This window comes from Clarias gariepinus, chromosome 1 (genome assembly GCF_024256425.1).
Source record: "Clarias gariepinus isolate MV-2021 ecotype Netherlands chromosome 1, CGAR_prim_01v2, whole genome shotgun sequence".
Classification (NCBI taxonomy): domain Eukaryota; kingdom Metazoa; phylum Chordata; class Actinopteri; order Siluriformes; family Clariidae; genus Clarias; species Clarias gariepinus.
The window spans coordinates 36,529,326-36,546,432 of NC_071100.1; the positions used below are offsets into that span (position 1 = coordinate 36,529,326).

General features: G+C 36.6%; 1 protein-coding gene across 1 annotated transcript; it reads left to right on the forward strand.

The window, feature by feature from the left end:
* Window positions 1–8,299: 8,299 nt before the first annotated feature.
* On the forward strand, window positions 8,300–11,118 carry penkb (proenkephalin b). Its single transcript, XM_053501609.1, has 3 exons — window positions 8,300–8,397; window positions 8,904–9,041; window positions 9,962–11,118. Exons 1-3 carry the CDS (start codon window positions 8,389–8,391, stop codon window positions 10,598–10,600), a joined length of 786 nt encoding a protein of 261 aa, XP_053357584.1. The 5' UTR covers window positions 8,300–8,388; the 3' UTR covers window positions 10,601–11,118.
* The last annotated feature ends 5,989 nt before the right edge of the window (window positions 11,119–17,107 follow it).

Genomic DNA, 17,107 nt, shown 5'->3' on the forward strand with positions numbered 1-17,107 from the left:
AAATAATGTAGATTAAATTAAAGTAATGTGAACAAATGTTTTACTGTGACAGACTGCAGTGTCCACATATACAATTTTAAGATTAATTGTTTACGGATCAACCTCAGCAACCCCTCTCATCCGTTATAACCTCACCATTTAGGGTAGTATACTAATCATCGGTCAAATCATCTGTCTTCATCTGCACTTGCACTTGTACATGCCTCTCGATAGATTATTTTTTAAAAGCTTGAATGATTTACTATGTTCCTCTGAAACTGGTCAGGTACAAGGACTAGACTGAAAATGAGAGCAAAAAGTCCTTCTGGAAGCCTGGAGAAGCATTACTACAGATTTCATTAAAAACACTTGAAGAAATGGCTCTTTGGAAGCAAACTATGAGGGGTGGATCAAGACTTTTTGCACTTTTTTTTACCTATTGTGATAAATATAAATAATTCCTCATTTCATTTAACATTATTTGATTTTTATTACAGATTTCCAGAGTTAATGTTCTTTTATTACATCACTTTGAAGCGTCCCAAAACCTTTGGCAGTCACAATGAATCATACGGCAGCAATTCTTACTTTTGTGTTTTGAGAAATGATTGTCACACTCAGCAGCCTCTTGTGCCACTGCTATCTCATTAAATTGGTCCCAGGGGATCTTCTGAAGACAATATTCTTATCCATCACTAGTCAACCATACCAGCTTAATAATAAAACATATATTAGTATAGTCAGTGTAGCCTAAACCACTTCCAAAAGTCTAATAATCATGCATACAAATAATAATATATTATATCGACTATATACAGTAGAGTTTCACCTTTGCAGGAATGTATTTAGGAAAAAATTATTAATTTGCAATAACATGCAAATGTTATGATGCCATTCCTTTTGTGATAATGCTATATTGCTAAAAGTCTGATATTTTCTCTGGGGGATTTTTTAATTTATTTATCTGATCAATTGCAACTGAACACAAAGTTATAATTTAGTGTTCAACATCTCAAGCAATCAGTGCCACGAGAGTGATAGTAAATCACAGCTCTCCTCTGTAAAGCACATACACAGACACATTACTCTCACTTAAAACTCGATCTAAATGAAATGATCAGTATTGAACCACTAATGTGGAGGCTGTGAAATGACAGCTCTACATTAATTTGATATTTGGAAATATTCTTATTATGTGCCACACACTATGAGCATGTATATCTGTACATATAAGTTTGTACAGTGGTCAGAACTCACTCTTTCAATAATATCTTTATGTTTTGCACATTGGAGGACCCAAAACTGTCTCAGAAAAAAAATCTGTCTGTGTGTCTGTATGTATGTCTGCATGTCTGTCTAGCTATTGTCACAGCATCCGGCAAAAGTGGCTGTACAGGATTTAATAAAACTTTGCCAGTCCTTAGGTATTTGCCTGAAGTTAACCCTGAACAAGAAATTAAATCACAATGTTGAGTAGAAGGGAAGTTATGAGCAGTTTTGTGCTAGATTATAAACCGAAAGTTTTGATAGCGTGGGCGCTGTCACTGTGAAACCACGTGCTAGACAGAATTTAAACTAACGTGGACTTCAGCTTAAACTAATAACATCATTGATTGTGTAAAAGATAATAATCTATTAACTATTTCTACAAAGTCTTTCACCGTCAATGACGGATACTTCCACTAGTACCAAATAAACAATGCTGTCTAATAAAAACATACTGTAGTGTAATGTGTAGTGTGGCGTACCAAAATATAATATAACGTAGGCAGAATACATACAACACAGAACACCTGACCAGTATACTCATGCCTTCCAAAAACTATTTCCACATAAAAAAAGCAACATATTACATGACAGACCAGTTTTCAGATGGGTAATACAAAAAAAGACTAAAGAGTAATAAAAGAGTTATTTTGGTAATCATGTAAAACCCATTAGCCTTTATAGGTGTTTTTGTTTCCATCCATCCATGCTTCCTTTACAGGCATGCAAATATTTTTCCTTAACGTTATTTATTTATTTTATTTCCATGTACATTTGGAAATAGCCTATGGTTTTGTACATAATAATAATTCAGACATAATAAATATACAGTGGTGTGAAAAACTATTTGCCCCCTTCCTGATTTCTTATTCTTTTGCATGTTTGTCACACTTAAATGTTTCTGATCATCAAACACATTTAACTATTAGTCAAAGATAACACAAGTAAACACAAAATGCAGTTTTTAAATGATGGTTTTTATTATTTAGGGAGAAAAAAAATCCAAACTTACATGGCCCTGTGTGAAAAAGTAATTGCCCCCTGAACCTAATAACTGATTGGGTCACCCTTAGCAGCAATCACTGCAATCAAGTGTTTGCGATAACTTGCAACGAGTCTTTTACAGCGCTCTGGAGGAATTTTGGCCCACTCATCTTTGCAGAATTGTTGTAATTCAGCTTTATTTGGGGGTTTTCTTGCATGAACCGCCTTTTTAAGGTCATGCCACAACATCTCAATAGGATTCAGGTCAGGACTTTGACTAGGCCACTCCAAAGTCTTCATTTTGTTTTTCTTCAACCATTCAGAGGTGGATTTGCTGGTGTGTTTTGGGTCATTGTCCTGCTGCAGCACCCAAGATCGCTTCAGCTTGAGTTGCCGAACAGATGGCCGGACATTCTCCTTCAGGATTTTTTGGTAGACAGTAGAATTCATGGTTCCATCTATCACAGCAAGCCTTCCAGGTCCTGAAGCAGCAAAACAACCCCAGACCATCACGCTACCACCACCATATTTTACTGTTGGTATGATGTTCTTTTTCTGAAATGCTGTGTTACTTTTACGCCAGATGTAACGGGACACGCACCTTCCAAAAAGTTCAACTTTTGTCTCGTCGGTCCACAAGGTATTTTCCCAAAAGTCTTGGCAATCATTGAGATTTTTTTTAGCAAAATTGAGACGAGCCTTAATGTTCTTTTTGCTTAAAAGTGGTTTGCCTTGGAAATCTGCCATGCAGGCCGTTTTTGCCCAGTCTCTTTCTTATGGTGGAGTCGTGAACACTGACTTTAATTGAGGCAAGTGAGGCCTGCAGTTCTTTAGATGTTGTCCTGGGGTCTTTTGTGGCCTCTCGGATGAGTTGTCTCTGCGCTCTTGGGGTAATTTTGGTCGGCCGGCCACTCCTGGGAAGGTTCACCACTGTTCCATGTTTTTGCCATTTGTGGATAATGGCTCTCACTGTGGTTCGCTGGAGTCCCAAGGCTTTATAAATGGCTTTATAACCTTTACCAGACTGATAGATCTCAATTACTTTTGTTCTCATTTTTTTCTGAATTTCTTTGGATCTTGGCATGATGTCTAGCTTTTGAGGTGCTTTTGGTCTACTTCTCTGTGTCAGGTAGCTCCTATTTAAGTGAAACAAGTGTGGCAGTAATCAGGCCTGGGGGTGACTACAGAAATTGAACTTTTAACTGTGATAAACCACAGTTAAGTTATTTTTTAACAAGGGGGGGGCAATTACTTTTTCACACAGGGCCATGTAGATTTGGAGTTTTTTTTCTCCCTTAATAACATAATCTTCATTTAAAAACTGCATTTTGTGTTCAATTATGTTATCTTTGACTAATAGTTAACGGTTTTTGATGAGCAGAAACATTTAAGTGTGACAAACATGCAAAAGAATAAGAAATCAGGAAGGGGGCAAATAGTTTTTCACACCACTGTATATAGTATACTTGTACTATAGATAATATGGTGTCTAAGACTTTTGCTCAGTACTATATGTTCAATGGAATGTTCAAAATGGACATGTGGATGTGATTCCACAAAGTTTTAGTCATATCATGTATGGTATATTTTATTAATAACATAAGCTGCATCATACATAACAGAATATGTTGACTAATTTGTTAAATTGCACCTTTTCCTTAACACATGTCTGAATTAGTCCTTTTCATGAGTAATGATCATACATTAAATTATTCCATTTAATATATGATTTAGCGAGCACAGTTGTGACATCACAAAAGCATATGTGGCACGATTTTGAAACATTTGATAAAAGCTGTGTTGGTGTTGTAATGGTTTCATGTTGTAATTTTTTTTCTCTCACGCATCAAGTGTGGAGATGTCCACCATCAACATGGACTGCAGAGTAACATAGCAAGGTTTACTAGATCCCAAATACAATATTCAGTAACTGGTCTGTCAGGTTGTGTAATTGGCAGTGTGTATATCCTTGCTCACATGGTTGAAAGCCTTCAGTTTCTGGACAAATCCTGAGGGTAAAAAACATAACTTCTGGACATCACATCATCATTCTGTTCATATGGTTGAACATGGATTGACTGTAGATGTTTTTTCAGTTATCTTGGTGCCTTGCCTGTATTTTTCCCTTCACTTATGAGTCACACTTATACCATCAGATGTCACAGAATGTCCTTCATCTCACTGACACAAAGATGCGCGCATAGATCAGTCAGAATCTCTAATCTTCTCTTTTTAATAGATGGGATTATTGCTGTATGATGTTTTAATCTCAGCTATTTTTTTGTTGATATTGCTTTAGGTTTTATCCATGATAACAGTGTCAGCTTGTGTTCTGGTCCCTAATATGGTCACAGAAATCTCTTGGAAAAGCAGAAAAGAAAATGCAAAAAAAAAAAAAAATCTAGAATTTCAGCAAGCTGTCTCTAGCTACCGTTTAATGCAGTATATTGTTTTATTTGTCCTTATCCTTTAAAGTGGTTGTATAAACATGCTCTCTAACCTTATAAAACTGTGCTATGCAAATTGTTATTTTTAATTGCTGTGTGGACAGAATGTAGTATTACTCCACTCCCAACCTTAGGCCTTGGCTCCTAGAATATTGAAGAAGGTTATAAACATATTTTACATTCTCATTCAATTCATGCAGCCATAATTGGTGAATAAAAATGAAAATATCTTTAAAGGCCAAGGCATGAAGTACGGTTAATGCAATCATCCTCTCCATTTATAATAACAAAATAAATTTATAAATTGTATAACGATTACTAATTTGCATAGCACTTTTCATAGCACTAGAGAGCACTTTTACATGAGTACTATACAGGACAAGGACAAATAAAAGAAAAATCCTCTGTATTAAACAGGAGCCAGAGATGACTCGAGGTAAGCGGAGGGTTTTATTTGAAGCTTTTCCAAAAATCCTTTTCAGAGACCACATCAGGGATCAGGGAGCAGACAGACAAAGTCATTATAGGGATATAAATGTTAGAAAAATCTAATAAGGAAAAATCATAGAAATTATTCACTCACATACTCACTCACAGTGAGTGCTTTAAAGGGTCATGAGGGGCTTGGATCTCAAGACACTTAGGGCACGAGTGGGGTCGACCTTGGACGGGGTGCCAATCCTTCGCAGGGCACACACATACATTCACACTTACACACTAAATCACACACTACAGGTAATTTGGCAACGCCAATCAACCTAATCTGCATGCCTTTAGGATGTGGGAGGAAACCGGAGCACCTGGAGGAAACCCAGACCTGAGGTGGAAATTGAACCAAACCCAGACGCTGGAGGTGCAAGGCGACAGTGCTAACCACTAAGCCACTGTGCTGCTGAGCATAGAAATAATAATAATAATAATAATAATAATAATAATAATAATAATAATAATAACAGACTAAAGTCAATACAAACAAAAACATGAGAACAATGAAGAATAAAGAAGCTAGCAATAAAGCAAAGTGTCAACTAAAAAGGTAGAGAAGAAAAGAGATATTACCACCATAAAGAATTATACCTTACAACCACATCTTTATCATATTGAGGATTATGCAATGACAAACAACAAACATGCACCCATTAGCCACTTGATCAGGAACACCCACTCACGTATGCAGTTATCCAATAAGGCAGGCATGTGGCAGCAGTGCATATAATCATGCTGATACAGTACAGGTCTTCAAGAGCTTGTGTAAATATTTACAGCAGAATGGAACAAAGTAATATTACTAAGCTTAATTATGGCATTGCTTTTGTTGTAAGGTGGGCTGTTTTGAGTATTCTCTTCTTATTTGACATACAACATTTTCTAAAGTGTACACAGATTTGTTTAGAAAGAAATGAAAACCATCCAGTAAGTGCGAAAGTGCCAAACTGGTTTATGCTGAGAGAACAGTACAGTACAATACACATACAGTAATTTATGACCTATCTTATGAAGTCAGATATTAGTTAGTTCAGTAAGGTTAGTTGTGTGCTATTGCCAATAGACTGCAGTAGGTGAAACTCTTTAAAACTTCTATTTTTGCAAAAATGGGTTGACAAATAACTTTTCTTCCTGATCCTTTAAAACAAGTAAGAAATTTTTAATTCTAAAAATGTTTTAAAGCACTTTAATGAACACTATCCAAACCAGTTACTCCACTTAGAAAAGCATGCATTTTCTTTTTTGCTATAAATCTAAGCCACTGGTGAAGTTATTTTCAGGTGTAGCAAGGAAATTCTGGTGTCAAAATGAGGCTGCAGGTTCCCTCTTTCTTACTATTTAACAAATCCTCTCTTATATAGGAAAAAATAGGATTTTCATGTTTTTTTCCAAGGGCCTCCCCGTAAAAATAACTCGCACTGACCATATCTCAGCAACCAGACATGATATAGTAATAAAAATTAATGTAGTATCATAATAGAGCCTATTGAAATGCAATTTAATACCTGATTTGAAATGACAGGTCATGTTTTAAAAAGCACTCTGGTGAACAGCACTGCATCTCTGAATGCCTAACACATTGAGCCTTGAGGCAGATTAACTACAACAGCAGTATATTGGGGTCTACTTACACAGAAACAAGAACCTAAAGCTAATAAAGGCACAGGCTCACCTAAACACAGTTGAAACGTGATAGTTGGGACTAGGAAAATTGTTGCCTCGTCTTTTTTTTTTTCTTTTACTTTGGTGAGCCTGTGCCCTCATATTCCTGCCCCTGTTCGGTCAAACCTGTCTGGCATGTTTTCTTCGTGTGAAAATCCCAGTAAATCAGCAATTACTGAAATACTCCAACCGGCATATTTGGCACTGACAACATTGGCATACCCAAAGTCACTAAAATTACATTCACACCTGGCATTAACATGTGTCCTGATTGGTAGAATTGAAAGTAGCCAGCACTAAGTCCAGATGTAAACAGGATAAACTTTGCCTAGAAGATGCATTGTAATCTGATTACTGAAACCAGACCCGGAGGTGATCTGGGACAGTGAGTGGAATGAGCACAATCATCGTGTGTAACGCTACATATAGTCAGGTTCTGTTCTGCTTTTGATGGGTTAGACATTTTTGATTTTACAGCTTTCAGCTGAATTCAATTTTTATTTAGGGTTTGTGAAAGTGGAATTTGCAACATTGACTGATTGTGTTCTGCGGCAGTGCTGCAGTAGTAAATCTAAAACACATAATCATGAAGGTTGTCAAAAGCCCACTAGTAATAAAGTGCTCTAGTTGGTATGTTTTTTTCCTGCATTCATCACAGCGTCTAAACGCAGAATATCACCAAGCTGTGCAAAGAGTCAGAAATTTAACTGACTCTTATATAACACAAAAGGGTTCAAGCTTAAAATCTTTCATCTGTGAATGAACATGCACTTATACCTCGGTTTAGGGGTGGTTGGAGTCGTTCATGGACATCGATAACCTTTATTGAGTGCACCCAGCGGTCAATACCTGCCAGAGAAATGATACACTTATAGGTAAAATGCTACAAGAATCGCATGAATGCACCATTACAACCATGCTCTTGCTTTCACAGAAATGAAATCATGGCATCACACACAGGAGCCCCAGACTACCTTTGGTTCAGTATGTTGGGTTACATAGGTGGGTTTGTATTTCTGAATCCATCTTATTGACCTCGAACCCTGCCGTGCCTGTTCAAGTGTGTGTGTGTGTGTGTGTACATGTGACTTTATGCTAGACCCCTAGCTGTGGCCTGACCTAATGGAAATGGAAACGGTCCATGGAGCTCGCGCTGGGATGTGATTTAAGAGACCCTCCTGCCTCCAGAATGACCCCTTCCGCCGACCTCTTCTCTCAGTTTCACTTACGCGTAATTAGCCGCATTGGATGAAGTGGGTCATTATGTGGTAGCATTAGGTTCCGTCTGCGTCATTTCACGCCAGAAAGCGCTTTCTCTGGAGGACTGGGGGAATTAAAAGACTTCACACACACACACACACACACACACACGGGGAACGCTCGCGTCGTGGAGAGCAACTATATCCTCACGGACTGCAAGTTCTGGGAGGGAAAACCCAATAAGCCAGCCCTCCTCTCTCTCTCTCTCTCTTTCCTTACTCTGAGTTAGACAGACTTGTGGCTGCACTTCAGCGGCATCAGACGGCGGCGGTGCGCGACACAAGCAGACGCTGCGCACAAGGCAATGATGAAGGTCAGTGAAGCTCATAAACATGTCAGGGTTAAATTAGGACTTAAGAAGAGGAGACGACCTACTAAGTCGAGTCTGATTCGTCTTATTATATACCTCATTATAATGTAGTTTAAAATGTAGTTCGGAAAAAAAATATTTGTATTCTAAGGGCTATCAGTTAAACTTTTTAGCATTGTTGTGTTTGTAGGTTCGTGCGCAAAAATGATATTTATTTTTTTTGCATCTCTAAAATATCAAATACACAGTATAATCTATTTGAACGCAGTGCTAAATTAAAGTAAAACTTTTTTTTGTTAAGTTTTTAAAAAGATCAGTTAGGATATACAGTATAATGCCATGTTTAGACTGACATCAAAGTTTAGAAATTTTACAAATACATAATTTATAAAAAAAAAAAAAAAAAAGTGTGTAGGTGGATATATACTATTAGCCTAATAGATTATTAACCATGGAATCAAATCTTCCTCTTCCTCCCTCGCTGTTATTCTGTCTCTCTCTCTCCGAAGCCGTGCTCGGGGCTCGTGCGCATCCGCTGGGCGCTCTTCGTCAGCGCGTGCTTGCGGATGGTGAGCGCGGACTGTGGCTCTGATTGCGCGTTCTGCTCTGTGCACCTGCGCCTGCAGCAAACACACGCCAACTCTATAGTAAGTATGTGGAGACTGTGCGTTAAATTAAAACGCATTTAAGGACGCTGTGCACAGTGTTTTATTACAAACAAAAAAAAAATATCTGTCATTGGGAAGCATTGATAATATTGCATTGCAAAATTATCAATATGATAATATAATATTATAATATAATAATATTATAATATTATAATATTATATGATAATATTATATTGCAATATATATTCTAAACAGCATGATGATCATATATAAAGAAAGTATTGGTTAATATATTGCACATTTTCCCATAATAAAATGCATCATTCCGTTTGAAAGGGCATTGCTTAGATTGATGCCCTCCTCACCAGTTATTAGATTACAAAGTTAAACAAAAAAGTGTATTGATGTTACATCCATTTAATGGCAGAAAAAAAGAAATATTGTCTGTGATATATTGATTCTGTAGCATTTTCAAGCTATGGCATGTCCCCTGAATCAATGCATGGCGCTTGATGGTGTATTGATCAAAGCTGCCCTAAAACAGTTTGGGAGTGCATCATGACCAAAGGTTTTTTTTTGTGTGCATTTGTGTGTCGGGGAAAGCAGTCGCACCTTTAAGACAATACATATTGAGTTTTTCACTTTTTTTCCCACGTTTCTTCTCCTTCTTCTGAACATGTAATCCTATTATAATGGAAAGGAAGATTTCCAAACCAAAATACAGATACAGCATTACGTTTCAGGGGTACAAGTGATAATAAGATGTATCATAATATACACTGCCACAGTTAAACAGGATGCTGTTAGTCATCTCCAAAAATCGACATTGTTGACAACCGTCAACACTGATTTGTTTTATTATTTCAGAGACAGACAGTGTTGGTACGTACATGTGTTTGTAAGACCAAAGACTACCAATGTCTTGTATCTCATAGATCATATGCATGTGTTTTGACAGGAATGTGTGTTGCAGTGTGAAGGTCATCTTTCCACGGGTGGTTCTTGGGGCATATGTCAGGATTTCCTGCAGACAACTGAAAGCACACCTGAAGAAGGGCAAGCATCCACAGAAACCTATAGTCTGCCCCAACAACACCACGAGGAGAAAAAATATGGCGGTTTCATGAAACGATACGGTGGTTTCATGAAGCGTTATGGAGGCTTCATGAAACGGTATGGGGGCTTCATGAAAAAAGCAGCAGAGGTATATGGGCTGCAGCCAGATGACATAGACCAAGGCAGAGAAATCCTGTCTAAGAGTGACACGGAGATGCTGGCCAATCTCGTTGAAGGCGATGCCGAGAGGGAAGACCCTGCAATGAAGGACATCCTCAATGCAAAGGAAGAGGTTAATGAGTTAGAGGGCATAGTAAAGCGCTATGGTGGGTTCATGAGAAGGGGCTATGAAGGCTTAGAAGGTGGGACAAAACCACTACAGAAACGTTATGGTGGGTTTATGCGGCGGGTGGGCAGGCCAGATTGGGGGGAGGAAAATAAACTTTACAGAGGTGTCTTTAAACGTTCACCACAGGAGGAGGAAGAAAAAGAGAAGTCATCAGATATGAGCAAGAGATATGGGGGTTTTGTGGAATACTGACATTCATGCAGACTGTGGTTAGCTATTGATATTTGTTCTATTTCCCTTCAACTATTAACTGTTACACGTTCTTTGTAATCATGGCAGACACAATCACATACGTATAACGCATCTTGTGCTGACACCATTCGCATAATTTGCTTGTGATATCTTTGTGGTGATAAAGGTCTTCAGAATGTGAAAAAAAACACTCTCCAGGGTATATCATTGATGACTGGACTTCATACTGAAACCTCCGTAGCAGTAACAGACAACAGATCGATTCCAAAGTTTTATCATTTGTTCCTTTTCCCTATTTCCTTGGCTGCACTACAGATAAGGTTCTCCAGACCAAATTTCCTTGCAGATTGGTGCAGGAATATTTCTAATTTGCTACAGAACAGACTTAGTGGTGTAACAGTTTGTTTGTTTCTTTATTATTATTATTTTAAATAGCTACAGTAAAGTGATTTCCTGACACAGCAGTGTTTCTCATAGTGGGTTGTTCTGTTTACTGTCTAAATTTGTTACATGCTGTACAGCTTAAATAAACTGCTTGAAACTGCAAAATGCTGCCTCTGTGTTTCTAAATGCCTCGGGTATCATACTGTAACTGTTTTAGAGACACCTCTCTGCGAGGTGCTTTCAACCTATTATAGGTGCTATAATAAGTACTTTTTTCAAAGTACTTTTATCATGAAGATGATGTGAAGCCTACACATTTAATAAGTATCTAAATTTTTTGTCCTCCTGTCGCTGAAGCTGGAGAATTAAAAAGTCTACCAGTTTAAAAAATTTTTTTTTTTAACAGCCAGCAACCGCATTTGCCATTGAGTATCCGCATAGGAAAAATACTATACAATAGTATAATACTATATAATAGTACTACATCTACAATATTTAAGCATGTATATAAATCGTCTATTTTTATTTCAGAAATTAAACATTTAAGCAATGTCAGAAAATTAGGCTTTTGTAAAATTTTTATTTATGGTTGGATGTAACTGGTATTGTGGCTTTCCATGTAATGGTCAGCAAAGCTTATATAAGTTCTGGTCACCAGTTCAAGCCTTTGGTGAGTCAACTCTCATACCCATTTGCTGTAATGAAACAAGTCAATTTGAAAATTCGAAGGGGATTAGCTGTGTGTCCTAACATATTATGCCAAAAAGAGAAACCGTGTCCAATTTTTGGTGTTCAGTGCAGAGGGCATTGAAGTGGTTAAATAGGAATGCTGACTTTGTGGACAGTTTTATGGTCAATAAAATACCTGACATTCCAGTCAATCCAGATGAACGTGAGAGCTGTATCTGAATATTCATGACAAAAGGCTGCAAATTTTGTGCTGTGGAGTGTGTGCTTAAATAGGCGGTTACTGATTGAGAGCAAGTCTGTGTGATAAGGAACCCTAGATAGTAAGATCTTGCTGGTGGAGTGCAGTGCTGGGAGGGAAGTTAATTTTTGAAGCGACAATGTTGGTAGTGTGCTGTGAACTCTGTATTTCTGAGCCGATACAGGTTGTAATTCAGGCAGTGATGTGAAACAGAAAGTAAAAAAGTAAAACTTTCTTCCTGTGCTGCACTGTTCATTTTCATGTTTGTTTGAGACTACACTAGTCACTACTTCAGCTGAACTGATTGCTTTAACCACTTTGGCCATTTTGCCTCAGTAACCCAGGGCTGGCATTGTTTATGGGATTGTTGAATTTTTTAAATTTTTTTTTAATTATTGATTGTGCAATATGGTGTTTATGCTCACATACTGGCCAGATTGTCAAATAATTTCTATTTATGGATGGTGTACCAAATCTTTACCTCATTACTGTATTTCAAATTCAAATTCAAATTTTATTTGTCATGTACACAATAATACACAGTACGATATGTAGTGAAATGCTTACACGACTGCCAGTGACCTTAAAAAATAAAAGCTTAAACATAAGAGATAAATATGAATAAAAGAAATACGTTAGAAGATAAAATTAATTAATAAAATATACTGTACAAGTAAAATATACTGTAATAAAAGAAATTTGATAGAAAATAAAATTAGCTAGTAAAATATACTGTACAAAGTAAAATAAAATATACTGTACAAATAAGAACAAATATCAATATACTAATATAGAAATATAAAAAGAAGAAAATAGAAATCTATCCAAATCAGAAATGTAGAAATGACTGAGGTGTACAAATATGCATAAAAGTGACTTCTTAAAGTGACTTGTTATTAAAGTGATTTGTGCAATGGTCCATAAATAAAAAATATGAATATCTAGTGCAAAAGTGTGCATGAATGTGTCCATAGTGGCCATGAATGCCCAGTCAGTGTTGGATGTAAAAAGATGATGTTAGTCCTTCATCAAGGATGTGTTTTACACTATCACCTATTTGGGAGGCATAGCTATAGTAAGTGGAATAAAAAACAGATTTTAGATTCATTAAATTCTTAAACTGGAGAGACAAAAAGACACACAAAAGCAATGATGCCAGGCTCTGAAATTTTAACAAATTATCAAATTAACAACATCAATCCATTCAAAATGTCTACAAAAAGCTAAAATGCTAAACCTGCATTTCTAGTTTCAACCTCATATCTAAATATATCAAACTATCTTGTTTATGGTATATAGGCTTTTTACAGTTGTGGTCAGAAGATTATTCTTCTTCTCCTTCATTATTTTTTAATGACAATTGGAATCCAGTAAGTTGCATTACCGCTAACTGTAAGTCTTACTCTCCATCATCTTCCTGGCCTTTTAAAGCCGATTTTCCTGTTTATCCTTCCTTAAAAAAGCTGTTGAATGCTTGTTTCCCTGATCTTGTCTCGTCTCGCTCTGTGTCTATACGTGTGTCTCTGTATGTCTATACCCACGTATTTATATAGTTTATGAATTCAGATGTGCTGAAAGTCCCCAAAAAAAATTCCATTTGCCAAGCCTGAAGCCTCTTAACCTAGTCTAAATTTACATTACTGGTAGATTTACACAAGTCAGGATGTCTCTTGGAGCCATTTCTGAAAAACTGCAGATTCTAAGATCAGTTTGAACAATTTTATGCAACTACAGCTATTGGGATGTGTAGCCACTTTGATCACAAGATCTGAAAGCAGACATGTACTCTGTCACTTTCAGCTGAGAGTAAATTGGTTCTGATGGTCAGGAACAACCAAGGAACTATCAAGATACAGGCCTGCAGTCAACTGGAAGCTGCTGGAACATCAGTGTCACTGTCTACAGTCAAGCCAGTTTTACATCACCATGGGGTGAAAGGCTGCAGGGGCTGCAAATAAATAACCTATCTGATGGAAAGTTTGGTCCAGAGGTATGCATAAACATGCCTATTGCTGGTAGTATCATGGTGCCAGCTGGTGAAACCATCCTGCTTTAAAGATGTTTGTTGTAAAATCTTTTTAGTTATCAAACAAGTAATTTTAAGCACATAATTGCTGTGACCCTCATGTCCATGATGAGTCAACCTAAAGACCACAACTGTGCCTAATTTGAGAAGGTCCACTTATCATCTAGTTAAAGCCAACTATGTAACACACAGATGTAACTGAGGTTGAGGACTTGCAAATTACTTGCTTTTTCTAATTCTATCATACAGTATAATGCCAACTATGATATAGTATTAGAAAAAGTTATTGTTTAGGTCACACCCAATGGTTTAAATCCAACATTACAGTATATAGTTGACTGTGGTATGGTTCATGCTGCCAAACTCCATTCTAGTAATTCCATACACAACAACCACTCAAATTTAAACTGAATATATGAAAAACTAGGGAAAAAATGCTGCTGGAATCTGAGGCGACAGTAAATTCATTGACTCATTGAATTGGAAAATATTTTCTATTCTTCAACTGAGAGCTCAGGGTCAAAAGCTCTAGACACAGACTTACCTAAGTATGTGAAAAGGTAGATTAAGAAGATAACAGTCCAATTCAATTTCAGAGCATGGTTCTATGATAGACCTGCTCACCTCTCAGGGACCTGATTATATTTCTCACCTGTTTGATCTGTTCAATGATTGCGTAGAGAATGATTTAGTATATGGTAAAATAGTCTGATTTAAATATTTAAGTATCTACTTTAATTGATTGTATCCTCAAGGTCTGTATGTTTCCTGGAGTTTATTATTATTTATTATAGTTTACCATCAATTGTGAACTATATAAAAAAAGGCATCACTCCAGAATAATGTGTCTGTCCAGGAAACCCTGAGAACATTCTCCTTGTTCTCATGCTCACAACTTCTGGAAGCAATAGCAGAGAGGAATAGCATCAGTTAATCTCTTGCCATAATACTTCCCGTCTCTTTAACACTGTCTTTGGAAAAGAGTGCGGGACACCACATACCACACCAACTGCTTATGTGTAGCTCACTCATCTTGTCAGCACTGTTGTTTTTGGTCTGGATACATGGTACTCACTTAGATATGACAGTGCTCTAAGTTAAGGCCTGGCATCACATGTGTATACTTCACAAATTGAGCCTGCAGGATCTACCACAAAATTTTCCTTTATTTTGAGTGTGTCTTGACTATGTTGTGGCTTACAAATAGGTACCAAGAACTTCCCAAGCTCTCAACAGATGTATTGATATTTGGTTGGAGGTGGAAAAGTGTGATTGAAGACACCACAACTTACCTCAGAGGTCTTGTGAACTCACAAGGAGCAGAGAGAGAGAGAGAGAGAGAGAGAGAGAGAGAGAGAGAGAGAGAGAGAGATGCATAAATATCTTTATCTCAGTCTTTCATGCTTATCTCACATTAACTTCTAAATACGGACAATTACAGCCATTATCTATCTTAGTCAATTGAAATGCGCATGTTATATCCGAGGCAGAGCATGATAACTAAGTTACAAATCATTCACCTTTGGTTGCTGTAATCATAAATAATTGTACTTCTAGTTATCCAAGGGCATAGCATGCCCTTACACGTAACAACAGTATGTCATAACACTGACAGGGTCTAATTTGCATAACCTTATAATTTTACAGCCATTTTCCTCATGCAATCTTATGGCAGCAAACTGTACTGTGTAAAATCCTTTGCCACATTAAAAAAAAATCTTTAAATTATTCAGATTTTAATGCTGTTACTTTTCTTCCATTTTGTTGAAAAACATGTAAATAAGAAACAAAGATGAAATCAGGAAAACCAGAAGTTTCAGAATCATATACAGATTATTACAAAAGGTGCACATCTGACTATATAAAGGGTTTTCCCAGTAAATATATTAACCACATTTTAACTTGTTGGCTTATTTTAGATGTTACACTTTGATCTTTATTGTAGTTAAAAGAATAATTCAAATTTCAAAAAGCAACAAGTGACATATTTCTAATTAAAGATTAAGGTCTATGACATTTAAAGGCTGTTAAGAAAATTGCATAGCCACATCCTAAATAGTTACGTAACAGTTATGCAAATGAACCTCTAACGGTTATTGACAAGAATGTCTCTAAAGTTTATGCCCTGTAGGTAGGAGTAGCAGTAGGACTGTTGGGCCCCCTGACTGGTTTATGAATTGCCCAACTCCACACAGGGAAGCTTTCATGCCAGTGAGTGCTCTTGGCCCACCCGTTTTAAGTTAACTTAAAGTTACGTGGAATTAGCCCAACCTAACTTACCAAAAAAGGGCATATAATTTTACCTCACTTAACTCGCTGATCTTTTTTAACATTTTGTAGTTTTCTACATTTTTTAACAAATGTAGTTTTTTAGTATTAGACCACCTTAAAATGTTTCACACAAATTTTCCCAGTGATATTGCTTGGTGTCATTGATTTCAGCAAAAACTCAGCTTTACAAAATATCACATTCCATAACCCACACAACAAAAGAAAAATCCCCCATAAAAAGGAATGACATCTTTATCAAACACAGCACATGAGTAACAGTAGAGTATCAGTTTCCTAAATTCAAGTAATTTGGGTTTAGTCATCAGCATAAAGCTAAATTGAGAAAAAAGTACGATTATTTACCTTTTTAGGTTGTAAGCTGTTTTTAATGTGAAAGACTAATGAAAAAAAGAACACATATTATTGCAAATGTATATTTGTATTTGAGCAGCAATATAATTTTGTGTCTTGAGCTCAATTCTGCCTTTATGTGATCACACTATTTTAAACAGTTTTTTTATTTAATGAATGACCTTAGATGATATGTAAAGCATTCATACTTAGAGAAAACCTTTTTAAGAAAAAAAGTGATTATGAGTTAACATTGTATAGGGCTTATATCGTCTCATCTTTTATATCGCTTTATCCTATATATATATATATATATATATATATATATATATATATATATATATATATATATATATATATATATATATATAGGGTCGCGGGGGGCCTGGAGCCTACCTTAGAGGACTTAGGGCATGAGGTGGGGTACACCCTGGACGGTGCCAATCCATCGCAAAGCACACACATACACACATTCACACACTAATTGACACAATACTGGCAATTTGGAAATGGCAATTAGGCTAATTTGCATGTTCTTGAACTGTGG

Coding starts and splice junctions, on each gene's coding strand:
- penkb (XM_053501609.1), top strand. Junction 9,042..9,961: donor AAACACACGCCAACTCTATA/GTAAGTATGTGG, acceptor GTGTTTTGACAG/GAATGTGTGTTGCAGTGTGA.